The sequence below is a fragment of the Coturnix japonica genome, chromosome 3, assembly GCF_001577835.2.
Source record: "Coturnix japonica isolate 7356 chromosome 3, Coturnix japonica 2.1, whole genome shotgun sequence".
NCBI lineage: Eukaryota > Metazoa > Chordata > Aves > Galliformes > Phasianidae > Coturnix > Coturnix japonica.
In genome coordinates, this window is record NC_029518.1 from 54,631,444 (window position 1) to 54,647,504 (window position 16,061).

The 16,061-nt window shown below is 39.8% G+C and overlaps 1 protein-coding gene across 4 annotated transcripts in view; it reads right to left on the reverse strand.

The window, feature by feature from the left end:
- The window catches only part of RNF217 (ring finger protein 217), a 53,284-nt gene that overhangs the window by 19,187 nt on the left and 18,036 nt on the right, over window positions 1-16,061 (reverse strand). For 3 of the 4 annotated variants that reach the window (XM_015858718.2, XM_015858720.2, XM_032443288.1), the window contains exon 2: window positions 4,989-5,222. The exons of the other annotated variant lie outside the window; for it this stretch is intronic. In XM_015858718.2, the coding sequence (XP_015714204.1) occupies window positions 4,989-5,222 (234 nt within the window). The remainder of the gene's footprint in view (window positions 1-4,988; window positions 5,223-16,061) is intronic. 4 annotated transcript variants of the gene reach the window in all.

The following is a 16,061-nucleotide window of genomic DNA, read 5'->3' on the forward strand; positions in this document are numbered from 1 at the left end:
CCAATGCATTTTCTCAGATTTGTTGGTCTACTGGCTAAGGCTATGTAAATAAATAAACAAATATACACACTATCCTGCTATCTTTGCTTCATTTTCATAAAAACAGCTTAAGAGGAAAGAGGAAAATCCCTACTCTGAAGAACCTAAAATGCTACATTTTTATTGCTACTATCGAAATCCATGCAGAACAAAGAATTTATGTTTCCAGAAACTAACATGCACAACAGACACCTTCGGTTACCAGCTTACTGCCCTGATCAATAACCCCATAGCACTCTTTGAGCATCATGCCTTCCAATAACATACACCACAGTGATCTACTGCTAGGAAGACATGATACAGCAGAACTGCATTGCATTACTCAGCGTTTATTATGCCTCAGGCTAAGAATGAGCTTGTATAGTCACAATTAAGCTTAGAAGCTTTTATCAGGTACAGTACTCAGTCATTTGAGATGGAATCTGAATGAATCCATCTCAAACAAGCCCACCATGTCATAAGATCTGGGAAGCTGCAAATAAGAACTGCTTACTTAAAAACCTGCTAACAATTTGAAGCAAGCTGTTGTGTTGGTATTGTTCTGTGTTTTCAAATTTTAATACACATTTGTCACGGGCTCTATCTTCCTATTACAGTATATATGTAACTACAAGAAATGTAGCATACTGACATCCGATCTTTCCAAACTCATTATTTAGAAAACACTGAAATAAACGATGAGGCTGCAATCACAGGATTTCAGAATACTATTAATCAGTGGCCATAATTAATTCGACTAAAGGGATCTACTACATGACAAGCTCTGGAGTTACTATTTTCCACTTTCCACAAATTTATGTTAGTAAATGGATTTAAGATTCTGAACGTGCCACTTGACTTTTCTCAGTCATTACATCCCATCTGAACATACGCTATACAGGCAAGCAAAGGTATGTTAGTTTAAATACTATTAACAATATTTTCTTAGAAGCAGTAGAAGTAGACACACACACAAAAGAAACAAACCCTAAATCTATTCTAACTTGGATTCAGTGACCCAGCATGGAATCTGCTCAAGGAATAGGAACACAACAGGACAACTATGTCAGTCTTTCAGATTCTTCCTCCATGCTCCCTCTGTTTTTCTGAGAATACCATCAGATGATTTGCTTCACGCTTTAGTATTAGCACATAAATCATAATAAGGACTCAGAAATGCTGTTTTCAGACAATGCAGAGCAGTAACATACAGTACAATCCAGCAACACAGAAACTATTTCTGAAAAGAAGTGTTTTTTTGAATATGTTTTTCCAAATATAAACTTTTCAATTTATTTTCTGACTTCCATTTCAATTGATCGGAATTGAGAGGATACACACAAACTTATGACAGCTGGAAGCCAATCTCCCTTGAAATAGAAAAGATTACACAAGTTCTCAGACTAACACCCTTGGTTCTCAACTTTCTCCCGTGCTGACCTTTGAGGCTAATCATTTCCATTTTCTTAGACAGACAGTCAAATTATTTTAAACTTTCACTTCCTCAACTCCCAGGAAAAGACTTTTTAAAATTGGCAGATAATAGCAATACAAAGCACTGCCCCACTATGACATAACATCAGCAAAACTAAGATCACATTAAAAATGTTCTGTGAACTTGAACCTGCAGAAAGACCAATGGGATTCTTAGTGAAATGCTAGGTATTTAATAGGGTAGCTGAAATAGTTGTTCAGTTAATTATTAGATGAATTACAATATCTAGCTACAGCTACACAGTTAATTCATTCTAAAATATTGGCTATTGCCAAAACAGTTCCTTCCTCCTTGTCATCAACCCATCCTCTTTCTTAAACCAGCTGAAAATAAGCAACAACAAAGCAAATCCTGTATCCTATTGGAGCTGATCTTTGATCCAGCTCCCAGTGTGGCACTTAAACATCAATATGAGCCAAAGCAAGTTGGCAGGAATGAACAGCTAAGAACACAGAGGGAGCACACAGCAAAATTATCACTTTGCGAGCAGTTCAGGCTTAATGCTAACTGAAGAGATACGTAGCCATGAAAGTATCTGCAACTCGAGGTTCAAATTTGAACGGAAAAAGTGGAAGAACCCACTGGTATCAGCTACACAGATCCATTCCATCACAGTACTTCCACAACTGTCAGACTCCTGACGTTTCTAGAGCAATAATGACTTTCAGAAACTTCTAAATACAACAAAAGACAGTTTACTTAAGAACCAAATTGGAAAAAAAAACTTCACATTTCCAAAGTCGAACATATTTTATGTGATGAATATCACTTTACAGCACCAACCAATAAAACTTTGTTATGAAAATCACAGACTAAGGCTGGAAGCCTAGCAATCAAGAACAACTTCTTCTTGGCAGGTCAAAGAGCCAATGTTAAACAGGTGAAACCTAAGGCTTATGGGAGAATAAAAACTCACAGTAAAAAACAGCATTCTCTAGCAAAATCCAGATTGAATTTTGGGTTCAAATACCATTCTGTTGAATATTTTGCACATTTTCTTCAGACCGTGGGCCCACCAACTTTCACCAGAGGTTTATCAGAATCTTTTCCATGATCAAGTTTCACATTCCCAGTTTGGTTCATAAGATAGATGGCAGGGATCTTTCCTTAAAGCTAGGATCCCTCTTGTGACATGAATACACGATGCAAGATATTAGATAGTTAAACAAGCACCATACAGCAGATTAAGTGACACTAATGGGATAAAGAATGCTTTAATAGCCAGTTTCCCTCTTCTACCTCTCCTTGTCTGCCAACCTGCATGCACAGGTTAACTTTCAAGGCTTAAATCGTCAAGACTTTGGTTTCTAAAATGAAGAGTAGCCAACCCTGAACTGCTAGGCTTAGATCAGTTTAGCTGACAAAACAGATACAGCAAGGAAAAATAGTCAAGCTGGTAGCTTTTATCCTTCTTTAAATTTAGATGTTAGCCTTATTTATAATTTAAAATAGGGTATCTATTGTTAGGAAAGCCATTAACAAATAACATTTTAAAAAATATTTTCAAATGTATTCTCAGATTTTATAGTGTCTTCCCGACCCTGCATACAGTACAGCATATAGTACACAAAGGGTGCTGGTGAAGAGCCCTTCTGTGCAGTGATCCTGACAGTACATTTCTGCGCAGACTTTCCCCATGCATGACTCTACTCTTCTGAAAAGGCAGCACTTCCAGTGCTGGTGCTTCAGTCCAGAATTCCTCTGAGGCAATTATTGCTTATTTTGCTCATATGAAAATATGCAAGATTTCCCAGTCTCTGGTCAGATCTCTTCTATGCTAGATGTGGAAAAAGTGAGTCTTCACCTCCAAAGAGCCCATAATTCAAGACAGAAAAGATCACATGAGAACATAAGAAAACTTATGGGACAGGACAGGAACCCTTTTTAAAATAAATCAATGAAAAAAAATTCTCACTTTTGTAACAACTCTTCTGCATACTGAGCTTACATCGGTTTGCTACAACCTCAGCTACAATAGAACACAACACAAGTTGAAGGATCAGTCTGAGTCTCTGGACCATGAATGCCCATACTGTTTGCTAATACTTTCCTAAGCGTATTTCTGACCTATGTCAACTAGACATTACTTACACATGGGTACAGCCAGCTCAAAGCACACATTTTGACAGAGTCTGTTCCCAGGAAGAGACTCTAGCTCTGCAGATCAGGACTACACAACATTTTACCACAGGACTAGGGAACCGCTTCTGGCATGCACTATATAAAACATCAGGCTGCTTCAGATTCTTTGATAAGGATTTCTGGGGAAGTGATGAGAACATTTTAACCACAGCATTTGAACTCACAGCATTGGTAAGTAAAGCTTCTTGTGCTCAGAAGACAACAAACTGAGTTGGCATACACATACTACCTACAACTGCACAGCCTTAAGAGAAGTTGATGCAGAAGCATTACATCACCTGCCCTTGCTAGGACCACACATCCTGTCTGTGTGTGAAGGGACATTAAATGGATGGCTGAAGAAGAATGGTTGTAGGCAGAAAGAATTTAACCTGCAGTTTGGATTTCCTCTACCTTTGCTTAAAAGGCCAAAAAACCTGAAAATCTCAAGTCCAACACTAGACTTTGTGGTTACTCATATGTAATTCAATCAGTGCAAATAAATAGGAAGGAAGCTCAGAATTCAAGAGTTAATTTGCTGGACTTTCAACTCCACTGGATACACAACCTCCTACTTTTTAATCTCCACACTGGGCTGAATCTTAGTTGTAATTAGGCCTATCTAAACAATCATCTAAACTCCTACTGAGGAAAACTGGTTTGGTCAGGGAAGGCCAGCTCAATCATGACATTAACCACAACAAAGCTAATAACCAGATGTAAAGCTAATATGAAGCATGATGCTGCAGACAGAACCTTCATCTTTTGGAACCAAGATAGGCCTTCACGGCTCAAAGCTTCTTCTAACTGCCTAAAAATCTGGCTTTTTAGTCCCTGATGTAAATCAGTATAAGCAAACCCTTTTCTACTTGAAAAAAAAACTGTGAGAAATGCTTTTTGATCTTTCTACAATTTTATGTACTAAGAGTCATGAAACCACAGTAATCTTTAACCTCTAGTAAGGGATTAAAGAAATCATAACAAAGAGGCAGGCCAGACAACATCTCTAGTTCTTAGGAAGGAACAAGCAACAGTAAGTGCCTTCAATTCATTTGCTCATTTTCAGGAAATAACCTATTTTTGCCAGAGTTATGAAACTAAAATTATCAGTTACAGTGTAATTCCCCTTTCCCAGTCTCTTCTGATCATGATTACTGTTTGCATGTGAGAGTGGAAAGAAAATACTATTAAAATCAAAAGATGCCAGGCCAAAATTATGCCACCTATCAAATAAGGACTAAAGTTCACCTGTTCAAGTGGCTAGAAGTTAATTAACTAGTTAAAGCAACAACGCACTATTACTATCCTACTTTTGCTGTGCCATCTAATCCACAGCTCTGGCAAGCATGCTCACTTTGTATTTGTTCTCCAATTTGGCAGGGGTAGGAATGTGGCCTCTCCTCCGGAAGGTTGTAAAGTGCTTGCACTGAGGGCATGGCTTCGTGCTGGAGTCGATGCGGCTGAGTTCCAGGAAATATTTATACTTGATAATGTCCTCATGGGGCAGGTTATAGAGGACAGTTGTTTCATCCAGGTGTTCGTTGCATTCTGTGATCGGGCATTTTATATCTGCTTGTCCCAGCTGCACCTGCATATGAAAAAACAGAAGAGCTGCATGACCTTTTGCTTGGAAAAGGTACTACTCTGCAACTATTACGGAAGCAGATTCTTGCAAATTCTAAATTAAATTGAATTTTCTTGCACAATAACAGTCCACAGACTATCAAGCATAATATCTTAAAATTATTTTTACTTATTGCAAGGACATAGCCATTTTTCCAGAGGGTACTTTCCAAATCCAAACAGAAAAGCCAATTACACTTATAACAACTGTAATTTTAAAATATATAGTCTCAGTGCACATACCATTGCGATGTACTCCATGAAAACAAAACATGAACTTAATTTAGCAGCACCCAAGCCATACTCCAAGCTTTAGCTGTGATGGCCAACTCTTCACTGTCATGGCTCACAAAGATAGACAGTAGAAACATACGTATATTGCTTCACCTCAAAATGTGCTGGGAATCACAACACAAAGAAATTAAAGTCAATTTAAATCATCAACTGACTCAATGCTAGCCCTGTTGCTCTGCCTTGCTGCTAGCAGCTCGGTACATGCCATACTGCACGCACAGAACACGTCAGTTGCGCCTGGGGCTGGCCAAGCTAATAAATTTTCCCAAGTACTTGAAGTGCTATAAAGTTTAAAAAAAAAAAAGCTAAAAACCCCTAAGAAGATGACCAAAACAGAAACACACAGAAGCAAATTCAATCTGTCAGGGATGAAACTGTTGCTGATGCTACAAGCCCTGATGGTCTCAAGCTGATCCATATGATCAGTTACCTGCAACACAGGTCCTGAGCTCCTGGATCTTAGACCAGGGCTGGACCCAGGCCTGCACCCTTTGCGCCTGCCAGGCTTCTTTCACTTGGACTCCATGCCAAAACAGCACATCCTCAACAGCGTAGCTACATTTGCTTGGCACTCAGCCTGAGTTAATAAACACTGCTGGGTCTGAGGAGCCTGCAAGGCCCCAGCATGATCATGTTCACATCTGCCACAAGTAATGTTGAGAAAAATGAGTGTTGACTGTAGACATGGAGCTGACCACCAGCTCAACTCCTTTCTCACTTAATTTCTCTGTGCAGAGAGGAAGAAGGGGGAGGACTGGGCAGAGTCAGTGCCCCTTCCTAGAAATTGCTGCCTTGAGGCAGGTCAGTCCAGTTTATTTACTGTTTATTCTTCTATAGGCCAGAGTATTAGAATCTCCTATGTATGACAGAGTCCACTCAAATTCTGATGCAGATTTCACAATGGTGACATCTTACACCAGAGACTACTAATGCAGTATTTAATCTAAGAAAAAAAATGCTGATACTGCTGCTCCAGTAACGGGCTCTAACTGAAAATAATTTAGCCAGTTAGAAGACTGAAAAAAGCATAGTAAAATGTTATAAAACCTACGGTTCATATTGACTTAAACATAATTCCACACCTTTGGTCTCCCAGCAATGCAGTGGATCCAAAACAGAGTGAAGGAAGGAAGCAGGTAACTACAAGATGGCAGCAATCCATCTAGAAACCAAAGCACAGCAAAAGCTTTGAGCAGGTCAGGATGAAGGGAGACCTTCCCATGGGACAGAGGAAGTACACCTGTTCTTAGGAGGCAAATGCTCCAAAATTCACATCCAGACACAAGACTACCACTACATACAAAGATAGGCTCAAGAATTCTGGCTTTTACATGGATCAGAGTGAAGTAAGTATATGGTTGAAGACACTTTTAAATGAAGAAAAAACAACAAAAACAAGAACCTATGTGCTGTGGCAATGAGAAGTTTTATATCTGGAAGATACAAATGCACCTGAAGCAGCGTGTGAAAACAGAGCACAGACATACAGCCATCATTCACGACAGCACATCTCTATTTTAGAAGGGGTGCTTTCATCTGCAACATCGAATGTATACATATGGCTCTATCATGTGACCCTAAATATAATTATGCTCTGTTTCTTATCAAAGTATTTTTGACAAGAAATAGGGGTCTCTGAACAATCTACTCACATTACTAGAAATCTTAAGGCCAGAAAAATTTTACAGATGCTTAAGTCTTTCAACACTGACTACTCATGTTCTAGTGACCCTCTCACAGGTGCTCCCAGGATGCACATATAGACTTTCATTTAAAAAAAATGCACATATTCTTCCTCCGCTGCTGCCTACCCCTGCTGGGAGTCTATACAGTTGCAACAGCTTGCTGCATCACAGAACACCCACAACTTCTGAGACCAAACACATACCAGTATTTTATTTCAGAACATTTGTACTTGGTGATAAATTTCAAGTGAAAGTACATCTGTGCTAAACGAGCAGAAAAAAAGTCTCATCCTCAAGGACTCAAATATGCTAACCTAGGAGGAAAAAAAACTTTACAGGAATACAAAAACACCATGGTGTTATTACAAGGATTAATAAAAGATTGTATTTCAAGACGTGTAGGCATGATAATTTAAATCCAAATTGGCAAATTAATCCCATCTATGGCTACTTCAGTTTTTTTGTTTCTTTAAAGGATTAGGGAAATACTAAAGGGGGTAAAGCCCTTTTTCTAGGAGTAAACTAAGCTGCAGAGGAACAACACTTCACACTGAGAACGCTCACTGCATTTGGCATTTAAGCTGGTGCTTAAGAAACATTGCTTACATGACATGCTAGTTGGAACAAACCTGAGTTTATAAAACCAAGGAATACAATGCTGAACACTTTCTATTTTTCACGCCCACACAGAATATGATTAAATATGTGGTAAAAAGTCAAGTGTGGTTTCAGTGTTTATTTTGAAAATACGTTTTACACCCACTTCAAGTAAATCATTTTTATTTTCAGTAATAGTTTCAGCCTTTCAAATTTGGCAAAGATTGATTCTTTTCCTACGTTTTGAATGGAACTGAACAGAGCTGTTTTGCTTACTAGCAGTAATTTCAATGGAGCCTTGTCTTACCAAAACAGTCTATCTTTGTTTGTGCACTAGGATCAGCAACTGATGCAAGTACAGCTTTAGAAGTAGCTTGTTGGCTACCTGCTGCTGCAGACCCCTGAGGTACCACAGAACAGGCAAGGAAGAAAAAAAAATTAACCTGGGTGATAGCAGTTTTATTTTTTCCTTGTTTTTTTTTTCTATAGGAATTTTCGAAGAGCCTTATCACTTAATACCAGCTGAACACAGTATCAAAAGCCTGAGTTTTAGCTTCAAAATACCACTGCGTACCAAAAACTTAAGAACACTCAATATACACAACAGCATGGTATATTTTCACTGCGTGAGTGATGATTCATATGCCTAAAGGTAACTGAGTGGCAGTGCAATGGTAAATGTCAAACTGTATTCAGTTCTCACACCATGCTGTGCTTCACTAACGTAAAGTATCTCTGGAAGGGCTGGCACTACTTACAATTCTTCATGTGGAAGCAGGTTCTCACATAGAGAGGTAATGATTAAGCTATCAAAACAGCAATACACCTCCCAATTCCCCTAATTCTTGACGGAAGCAGATGGGTGGGGACCCTCGACCATATACAGCTCAAAAAACACAGTGCTGGCATTAATTGGAAAAGATGCTGTGGTCACTTGAGTCAGGAAGCTGAGTGGGGGAAATAATTTTTCACAAAAAAGGAAATCTTTGCTAGCTGCACAGAAAGTGAAGATCAAACTACACAAGAAGTGTACTTGAAACTAATTGAAATACCAATTTGTACTTCTCACTTAGGCTGGCCATACCTAGATGGAAGGTAATCTGTGTGAGTAAATTTGGGGGTGGGAAAAAAAAAGAGGGGGGGAATTCTATTTCAAAACAGACAGATACAAGCCAGAATCATCTGAATTAAACTTTACTCTTAGTTCAGAGATACATAAACTAAACAAACCTGTAAGCTGTCAACTATTAAGCCAAAAGAAAAGTGAACAGTAACATGCTTAGTCTGCATCACTATAGAATGATTAAATTTCTATCACTACTAACTTCCCCTATAACCTAATGTGGACTTCATGTATTAAAAAAAAAATCCCTTGGAACTGCACAGCTGCAAACAAAGGGACAGTCTCACCTACAGAACTTTCATATTCTACTGACTAAAAAACAGAAGGAAAGTTTCTTTTATTTACAAGCGAAAATCTGTTGCTTCTAGTTTACTGAATATGCTGCACTTTAATTTTTGCTAGTAAGTTTTAAATTAGTGAAGAACTGCTTTCTTCACTTCTGGTAGCAGAGGGTGTCATCTTGAATTGCTTTCTCAAAAACCAATCAAACAGGATTTTTTTTTTTTTTTGTGGAAAATTCTTCAAGAGTTCACTGCAGCTCAGGGCTCCACAGTTTGGTGCTAATCAAATGAAATTGAAATAGGCATGATTCAATAAGTAAACCAAGTAGGAATAAAAAAGGACTGTATAGACTTTTAGTAAACACTCTGCACCTGTCTTTAAGGTTGTGGTTCCACAATCATTTTTGTGATGCAAGTACTAACTTCAGCAGTCCATATCCTATGTCTCCACACTATTCCAGTACTGTCCTAGCACTCTCCAAGCTGTTCTTACAAAAAATAATCCTATGAAACAGATTTCAGTCTGTCTGTGTCTACTGCCAAACTGCACAAATCCTCAGTGATTCAAAACAAGTGAAAAGGAACAGCTTAGAATTAAGAGTGATAGGCTCCTTAAGTCATATCATCAGGCTGGGTTTCTCACATGCACTGCATGTTCTCAAAGTTCTTGCTCCTATGGTTCATTACTTCACCAACCATATTCCCACCACAAGCTTTATTTATACCTCCCTTCTACTCACTCCCCTGTCTGGCAGGCTTACTTTTTGAACACCTCTTTTCAGTAAGCCACCACACCACCCTCTCAGCCAGTTGCCACCTGTAACTTTGCCCTAGTCCACAGCCATTCTACTATTACTCAGGAGGAAAGTTTCACGAGTGACAGGTACACTGCTGATCTCAAAAAGTTAGAGGAGTTCAAAACGATGGGGTCTCCTGCATGCTCATGCTGATTTCATAATTGTTAGGTCTCAGTTTTAATTCTTATGCCCTGCACGTCAACCAAAGCAACTATAATGACCACTTTATAGAGGAGAATTAGAAAGGCAACTGGCAAAATGCAAAGGTAGTTGCAAGCATTGGCAACATCATTAAGTTGCCTGGTGGGAAAAAAAACACTTCTCTTTCCCATGACAGAGTGCAAGAAGCTTAAACGTAACTTTTCCCAGCTCCAAAATCTTACAAGTATTAATATACAGTGACAGTTGTCCAGGTTAAACTAGTTTTACTAAGTAGTCATTTATTATTTGTACATTCAATCCAAGACCTACTCTTAAAAAAATAGCAATGTGTGTCACATGCTCACATAGGCTAACTTGGAAATGGTACATCTCAATGTCCTCCTTTATGTCTCTGAAAACAAAGTCTCTGTCTTCCTTTCACACTGATACCACACACCTGGCTGAAGTCAGGACACTAACATGGCTCCTGCTCCATGTGACATTTAGAATGAGAAAGTCACCTGAACCCAAACACTTCAGGCATCAGGACACACTAGCTCTTTCAGCTGCACTGCAACATGATTTGCATTAACAAACTGTCAGTGGTAAAAGAGAAGCAAAATCTCAGGGCTTTTGAGGAACATTTTAACATATCCTTCACTAGAAAGACATGCAAAAGAAGATGGGCAGGAATGACAAAAAATGTAACTGCAATCCAGCCACTACAACAAAGGTTGGACCTTTCTGCTCTGAAAGCAAGCCTGCTAAAAACTCAACCGGTTTTCCAGCCTGGGATTCTGACCACAACCACTCCCCCTGAGATTGTAGGAAAGAGCCCAGTCACACAAGCCCACACCTCCAGCAGCATACAGCAACCCCAGCCAGCAGAGCCATGCCAGCTCAGCAGCCCACCAGTATTAACTGTGGTCAGCCTCCAACAGCTCCCCACTCTACCCTTTCACCACATGCCACACTCCTTTAGCACCAAATCATTTAAATAGGAAAATATTTTATCTTTGCAATGCTTTAAGACAAGTTTGATCATGTTTCTACCCATTATCACTCAATGAACATAATGCATATGATCAGAAAGCATGGAGGCTGTATGCTCTCAGTTCTGTTTTCAGTGATTGAGTTGAGCTCAAACCCACGCCAGAGGCCACAGCAAGTCTTGCGTCCAAACAAAACCAGAACGGTTTAACCTGGGCCACTGGGTCAATTTCTAACAAGGGGCAAGGCAGAGCTTCCCCAGCAGATAGAGCAGACAGGAAGCTCCCACCACCTCACAGAACTAGAGGTCACAAGATGAAGCAGTCTCTACCTCTGGTTCAGGCAGGCTTGTGGAGGCAGAGTGAGTGGGAGGCTGAGGTGGGAGGAGGGCAGCCCAGCAGGAAGTGGGGTAGGAACTGCAGACTTTGGAGGAACCTGACCCAAACCCACAGGTCTCTCAACACTCATTGAAGAGAACAAGGAAGTGCACAACAGCTCTATAGTTTTGTTCAAGCTTGCATATTAATAATTCTAAGTAGTAAGAAACTGGAAAATTACGCTCACAAGACATACTTCTGGTAGAAGAGACAAAGGCATTCATAAAAGAAGAGATTTGAGAATGGCAGCGTGATCCAGGTACCCACCCTATGCAGTGATGGAAAAGAGTAAGACGTACTCGAGCCCTGACAGCAGCTGCTACTCCCTGGTGATGGGACCAAAATCTCACAGGAGCAGGTGTGGGAAAAGACCGCAAGAAGGAAGCAGGGGCCCAGAACCATCCACATACCACAATATACATTAAATGCCTTGGCCACTGCTGTTCACAGGGGCTTAGAAGACTTAGAAAATGGGAGCAGAGAAGCAGTGAGACCTTCATGCAGAGAACATTTGTCAGGCTTCCAGCATCAGGATAAAAACACAGCAGCCAAATAACACAGAGCACGGAACCAAAACAAACCAACTCTGACAGCTGATATCTGTAAAGTAAATAAGATAAAGTTGATAGGTTAACTTGTTAGTCAGGAGGCTTAAATTTAGGTGAGAACAGTCTGCTTTCCTACACTGTATAAAGCCTGTAAGGATTTGTCTGCATTTGATTTTGTTACCAGCCCTGTATGCATGTGATCAGTGACGCATGGTCAGGATGCAAAAAGTCCAGGGTGGTGCTGAGCAAACAGCTTGAACGTGGGGGACCCAAGCATAGCTGCAGTGACAAGCACTCTGCCACTGCCATGAGATGACACATCCAAACTTGTGAGCCCACAATGAGGTCCCAAAAGCTACAAGGTCATGGAGCAATTGTTTACTACAACTAATCTTAATGTCTCCTCCCCCCTATCTAACATTCAATTCTTCCTTTCCAATTAAGATTAAAGCAGTATGCCGAGTTACTTGAGCAGGTCATTTTATCTATGTCAGTCTCTGATAGGAGCAGGAGTTGAAAAGGAACACTGCTGTTCCCTCATCTCACTTGCAGAAAGAAAAAAAACAACAAAAAACTTTGAGGCTCTGGTCTCCACCAGGTTCAGACCAGATTAGACTGGTTGAGATCAGTTCCAAAGGATTAATACTAGTCAGCTATTAACAATAATCAACATTACAACCAAAGCAAGCAAACAAAATGTTTCCTTATGAAAGAAATCAGCAAAGACACACATGAGTAACTGCAATGTGTAAACTGAAACTTCTTCCACAGAATCCTTTCCTGTGCTTTCTTGAAGATGGACAAAATCAGCACCTGTAAGAGTGAAAACACGTCTCAAAAATCACTGAGAAGCACCACTTCAGGTTTTTATGCAGAACAAAGAAAAAAAATCCATCAACCACAGCAACAGTATTTTCTACAACTGTTTGTATTGAAAAAGAGGAAACTGATTGCTCATTCTTCAGCAGTTTACTAGGCAGGGTTCAAACCAGACAGAGAAGCTACAAAAAGTTCTTGAGTTCCCACTTTCCTATTCAGTACTCCATTCCACGAGTTGGTTATAGAAGAAAACAGTGATAGATACACAGGTGGTAATAGAAAAATAGTAAGAAATTTTTAACATAAATCCCTAAATTATTCTGGCTGACCAGATCACAGCCCACAGAAAAGGGTAAACGTTACTGTAATCCTTAAGCTGTAGGTTGTAGCTTTCTAAAGGAAGGCAATACAACTACATCATTTCAATATCTTTGCTAGGTGCAGGATTGTAGACAAGTTTTCTTGTGCACATTAACAGGCAATGTTTTGACTCTTTGACCATCAGACATGAAAACAAATTCCACCAGCCTTCTCTTGATAAGTCTCATACACAAACAACCAGGTTTCTTAGGTGCAAATTAAAGTAAAAGAAACTCTGAAAAGTACTTTCATCTGACGGATCATTGTCAGAAAGGTGTAGTAACATCTGTTTTCTTAGATTCAAGGTAAAAATCCTAAGCCATCGCTTGGCTTCCCTAAAAAATCACACAACATAAAGGAATTTGTTTATGCAGTGAAGTTGTTGCAAAATAGCTATGATGTGAATTATAGTTATTTTGCTCTGCCTCCCTGCAAAGGAGACCTACCAGTGTCATCATACCAGTACCCACCCACAATAAACAAAGGTGCCTTTGGTGAAAAGCTGCTAATCTGTAAAGGTTTTGACAAAGGAAAATGAACTGGTAACCCTTATCTAGTTGCAAGTAGACTTGTCTAGTTGGAAGTAGACTTGTGTGCAAGTAGATGCATTTTAAAGGATAAAAAATTGATGGGAAAGGCTAGCACAGAACACTCTTACAAGCTTCTCTTCACATGACAACATTCAGATGAGACCCAGACACTGCGCCAAAATTCCAATCTGACATGACTTTATGAAGTTATTTCTCATAATACATTCCAAGTGTATGTCACATTATAATACTGATTTAATGCAATGACAGAAGGCTGCAACAGAGAGCAAGCATACAAGACCAAGATCTGCAAACAAATTTATTTTCTCCATGGAACAAACACAAAAGCTTAAACTGCTCCAATCCACACTTTGAGAAGCAAAAGTGAAAGCAAATCCTCAGGCAGAAGCAGTGAACTACCTATCTCAAATAGCTGGCATGTACTTAAGATACTGCAGCAGAAAACTAGAGAACAGAAGTAAAACCCTCTTGCGCAAGTTGAAAGAACCATTCTGCACCAGAAGCAACCAAATGCAGCACACAGCTGCACTAGCCTAGTACACAGTGATTTGTAGATGCTGCATTTAGCAGCCAGAACATAGCCATAAACAAATTCTAGTTTTAATGTTGAGACTGTTGCTATCAGAGGCCAGTTTCACACAATAGCCAAGTTAGATTCTGGACTAAAACTTCAGAGTTGACCATGAGGAAGAGATTTGATTCTGGGAACAACACTGCCATGATTAAACAAAGCTGTGGAAACACATGCAAGCAGCAAGAACAACATGATCATGCTATGTTTTCCGTTGCTTTTGCTCCTTTGAGGATCACCACATACTCAGGCACTGGATGGGACTGAGAGAAAAAAGGTGAGAAAAACTGCTGTAATCACTGAATTCAAGACTGCAGCTACTCTTTTTATCTGCTTAGGGAAATTTGACTGGAATAAAATATTTCCACCTACATAAGTCTCCTCTTTCTAGATGCTATGGCAGGCTTACCCTGAATCACTGGGAGCCTAAGACTGTGACCTCCAAATACATGCATTGATCTGAAAGATTTCGAGTGCAGGCACAGACCTCTCTCACCTATCAGCTGGTCCAGCACCCTCATCCTCATGTCTCAGACCTCTTAAGGCCCGCCATCCAATCAGTCAGCCAAGCATCTTGTCTAATGGCTAAAAATTACTGAAGGAGTCTGTATAGCTTTCTCCTGTGTCATATGAGCGTTAGAGACTGATCACAAGGAGAGAAACTTTTGCTGGCTAGCACAGGAGAAAGCTGAAGTGTTTTAAAATTAGTTTTCCAACTGATCTGGCTGCTGAATTAATTCTCCCTGTGACGTACAATCACTTGTTCGCAATTCAAGAGACAAGTTGGAAATGCACAGCCCAAGAAGAAAGGTTCTTGCAGAAGCTGGTAGCTGTTATCACTGAATCATGGAATGGTTTGGGTTGGAAGGGAACTTTAAGATCATCTAATTCCAACCCTTCCGCTATAGGCAGGGATACCTCCCTCCACAAATGTGTGCTGCTCAAAGCCCCATCCAGCCTGGTCTTGAATGCTTCCATGGAGGAGTCATCCACAACATCACTGGGCAACCTGTTCCAGCCAGTGTCTCACCACTCTCACAGTAAAGAATTTCTTCCATTAGTCAGCCTGCCTGCCATGTCTACACCTTAAAATCACAGATCAAGCATCTGTGATAATTTTGCTCACCTTTCATAAGCCTGATATACGTTCAGCAGCTCTCCTCAGTAACCAGTTAATGACAAATACAATAAAAAGGGGGAGAGGGCTGCAACAAGTTCTTTTTCCATAAGTTTTATGATTCAGTGTTTTCCACACGTGTGCCAAAATTGCTGGTTATGAATGCTGATGTTCATTTTCCCATTGTTTACAAGTACTCAAGCTGCTCAACTGCACATGTTGAAACCCACTACCAAACTTTAGGTCTGAGCTGACATTCACAGCACTTTTGTGGTGGTCCTTACACTTCTGAACTGCCTGTGGACACTGTCTACTCTCCACTCAGTCTCCCAGTGATAAAGTGCCAACTGTGTACCTAGAAGGAAAGGTTATAAGCTAACTAGGCTTTTTAAAGAGAAGAAAAGCATTACTTGAAACAACTTAGTTGTTTCAGTAATGTAATACATATTCCCAGCATCTTCTTAACAAGCAGTAGGGAGAAATTCTAACATACACTAGAAAACACTGAAGTGGTTGACTATAAGAATAAAACAACAGGTATTATTGTATCAAA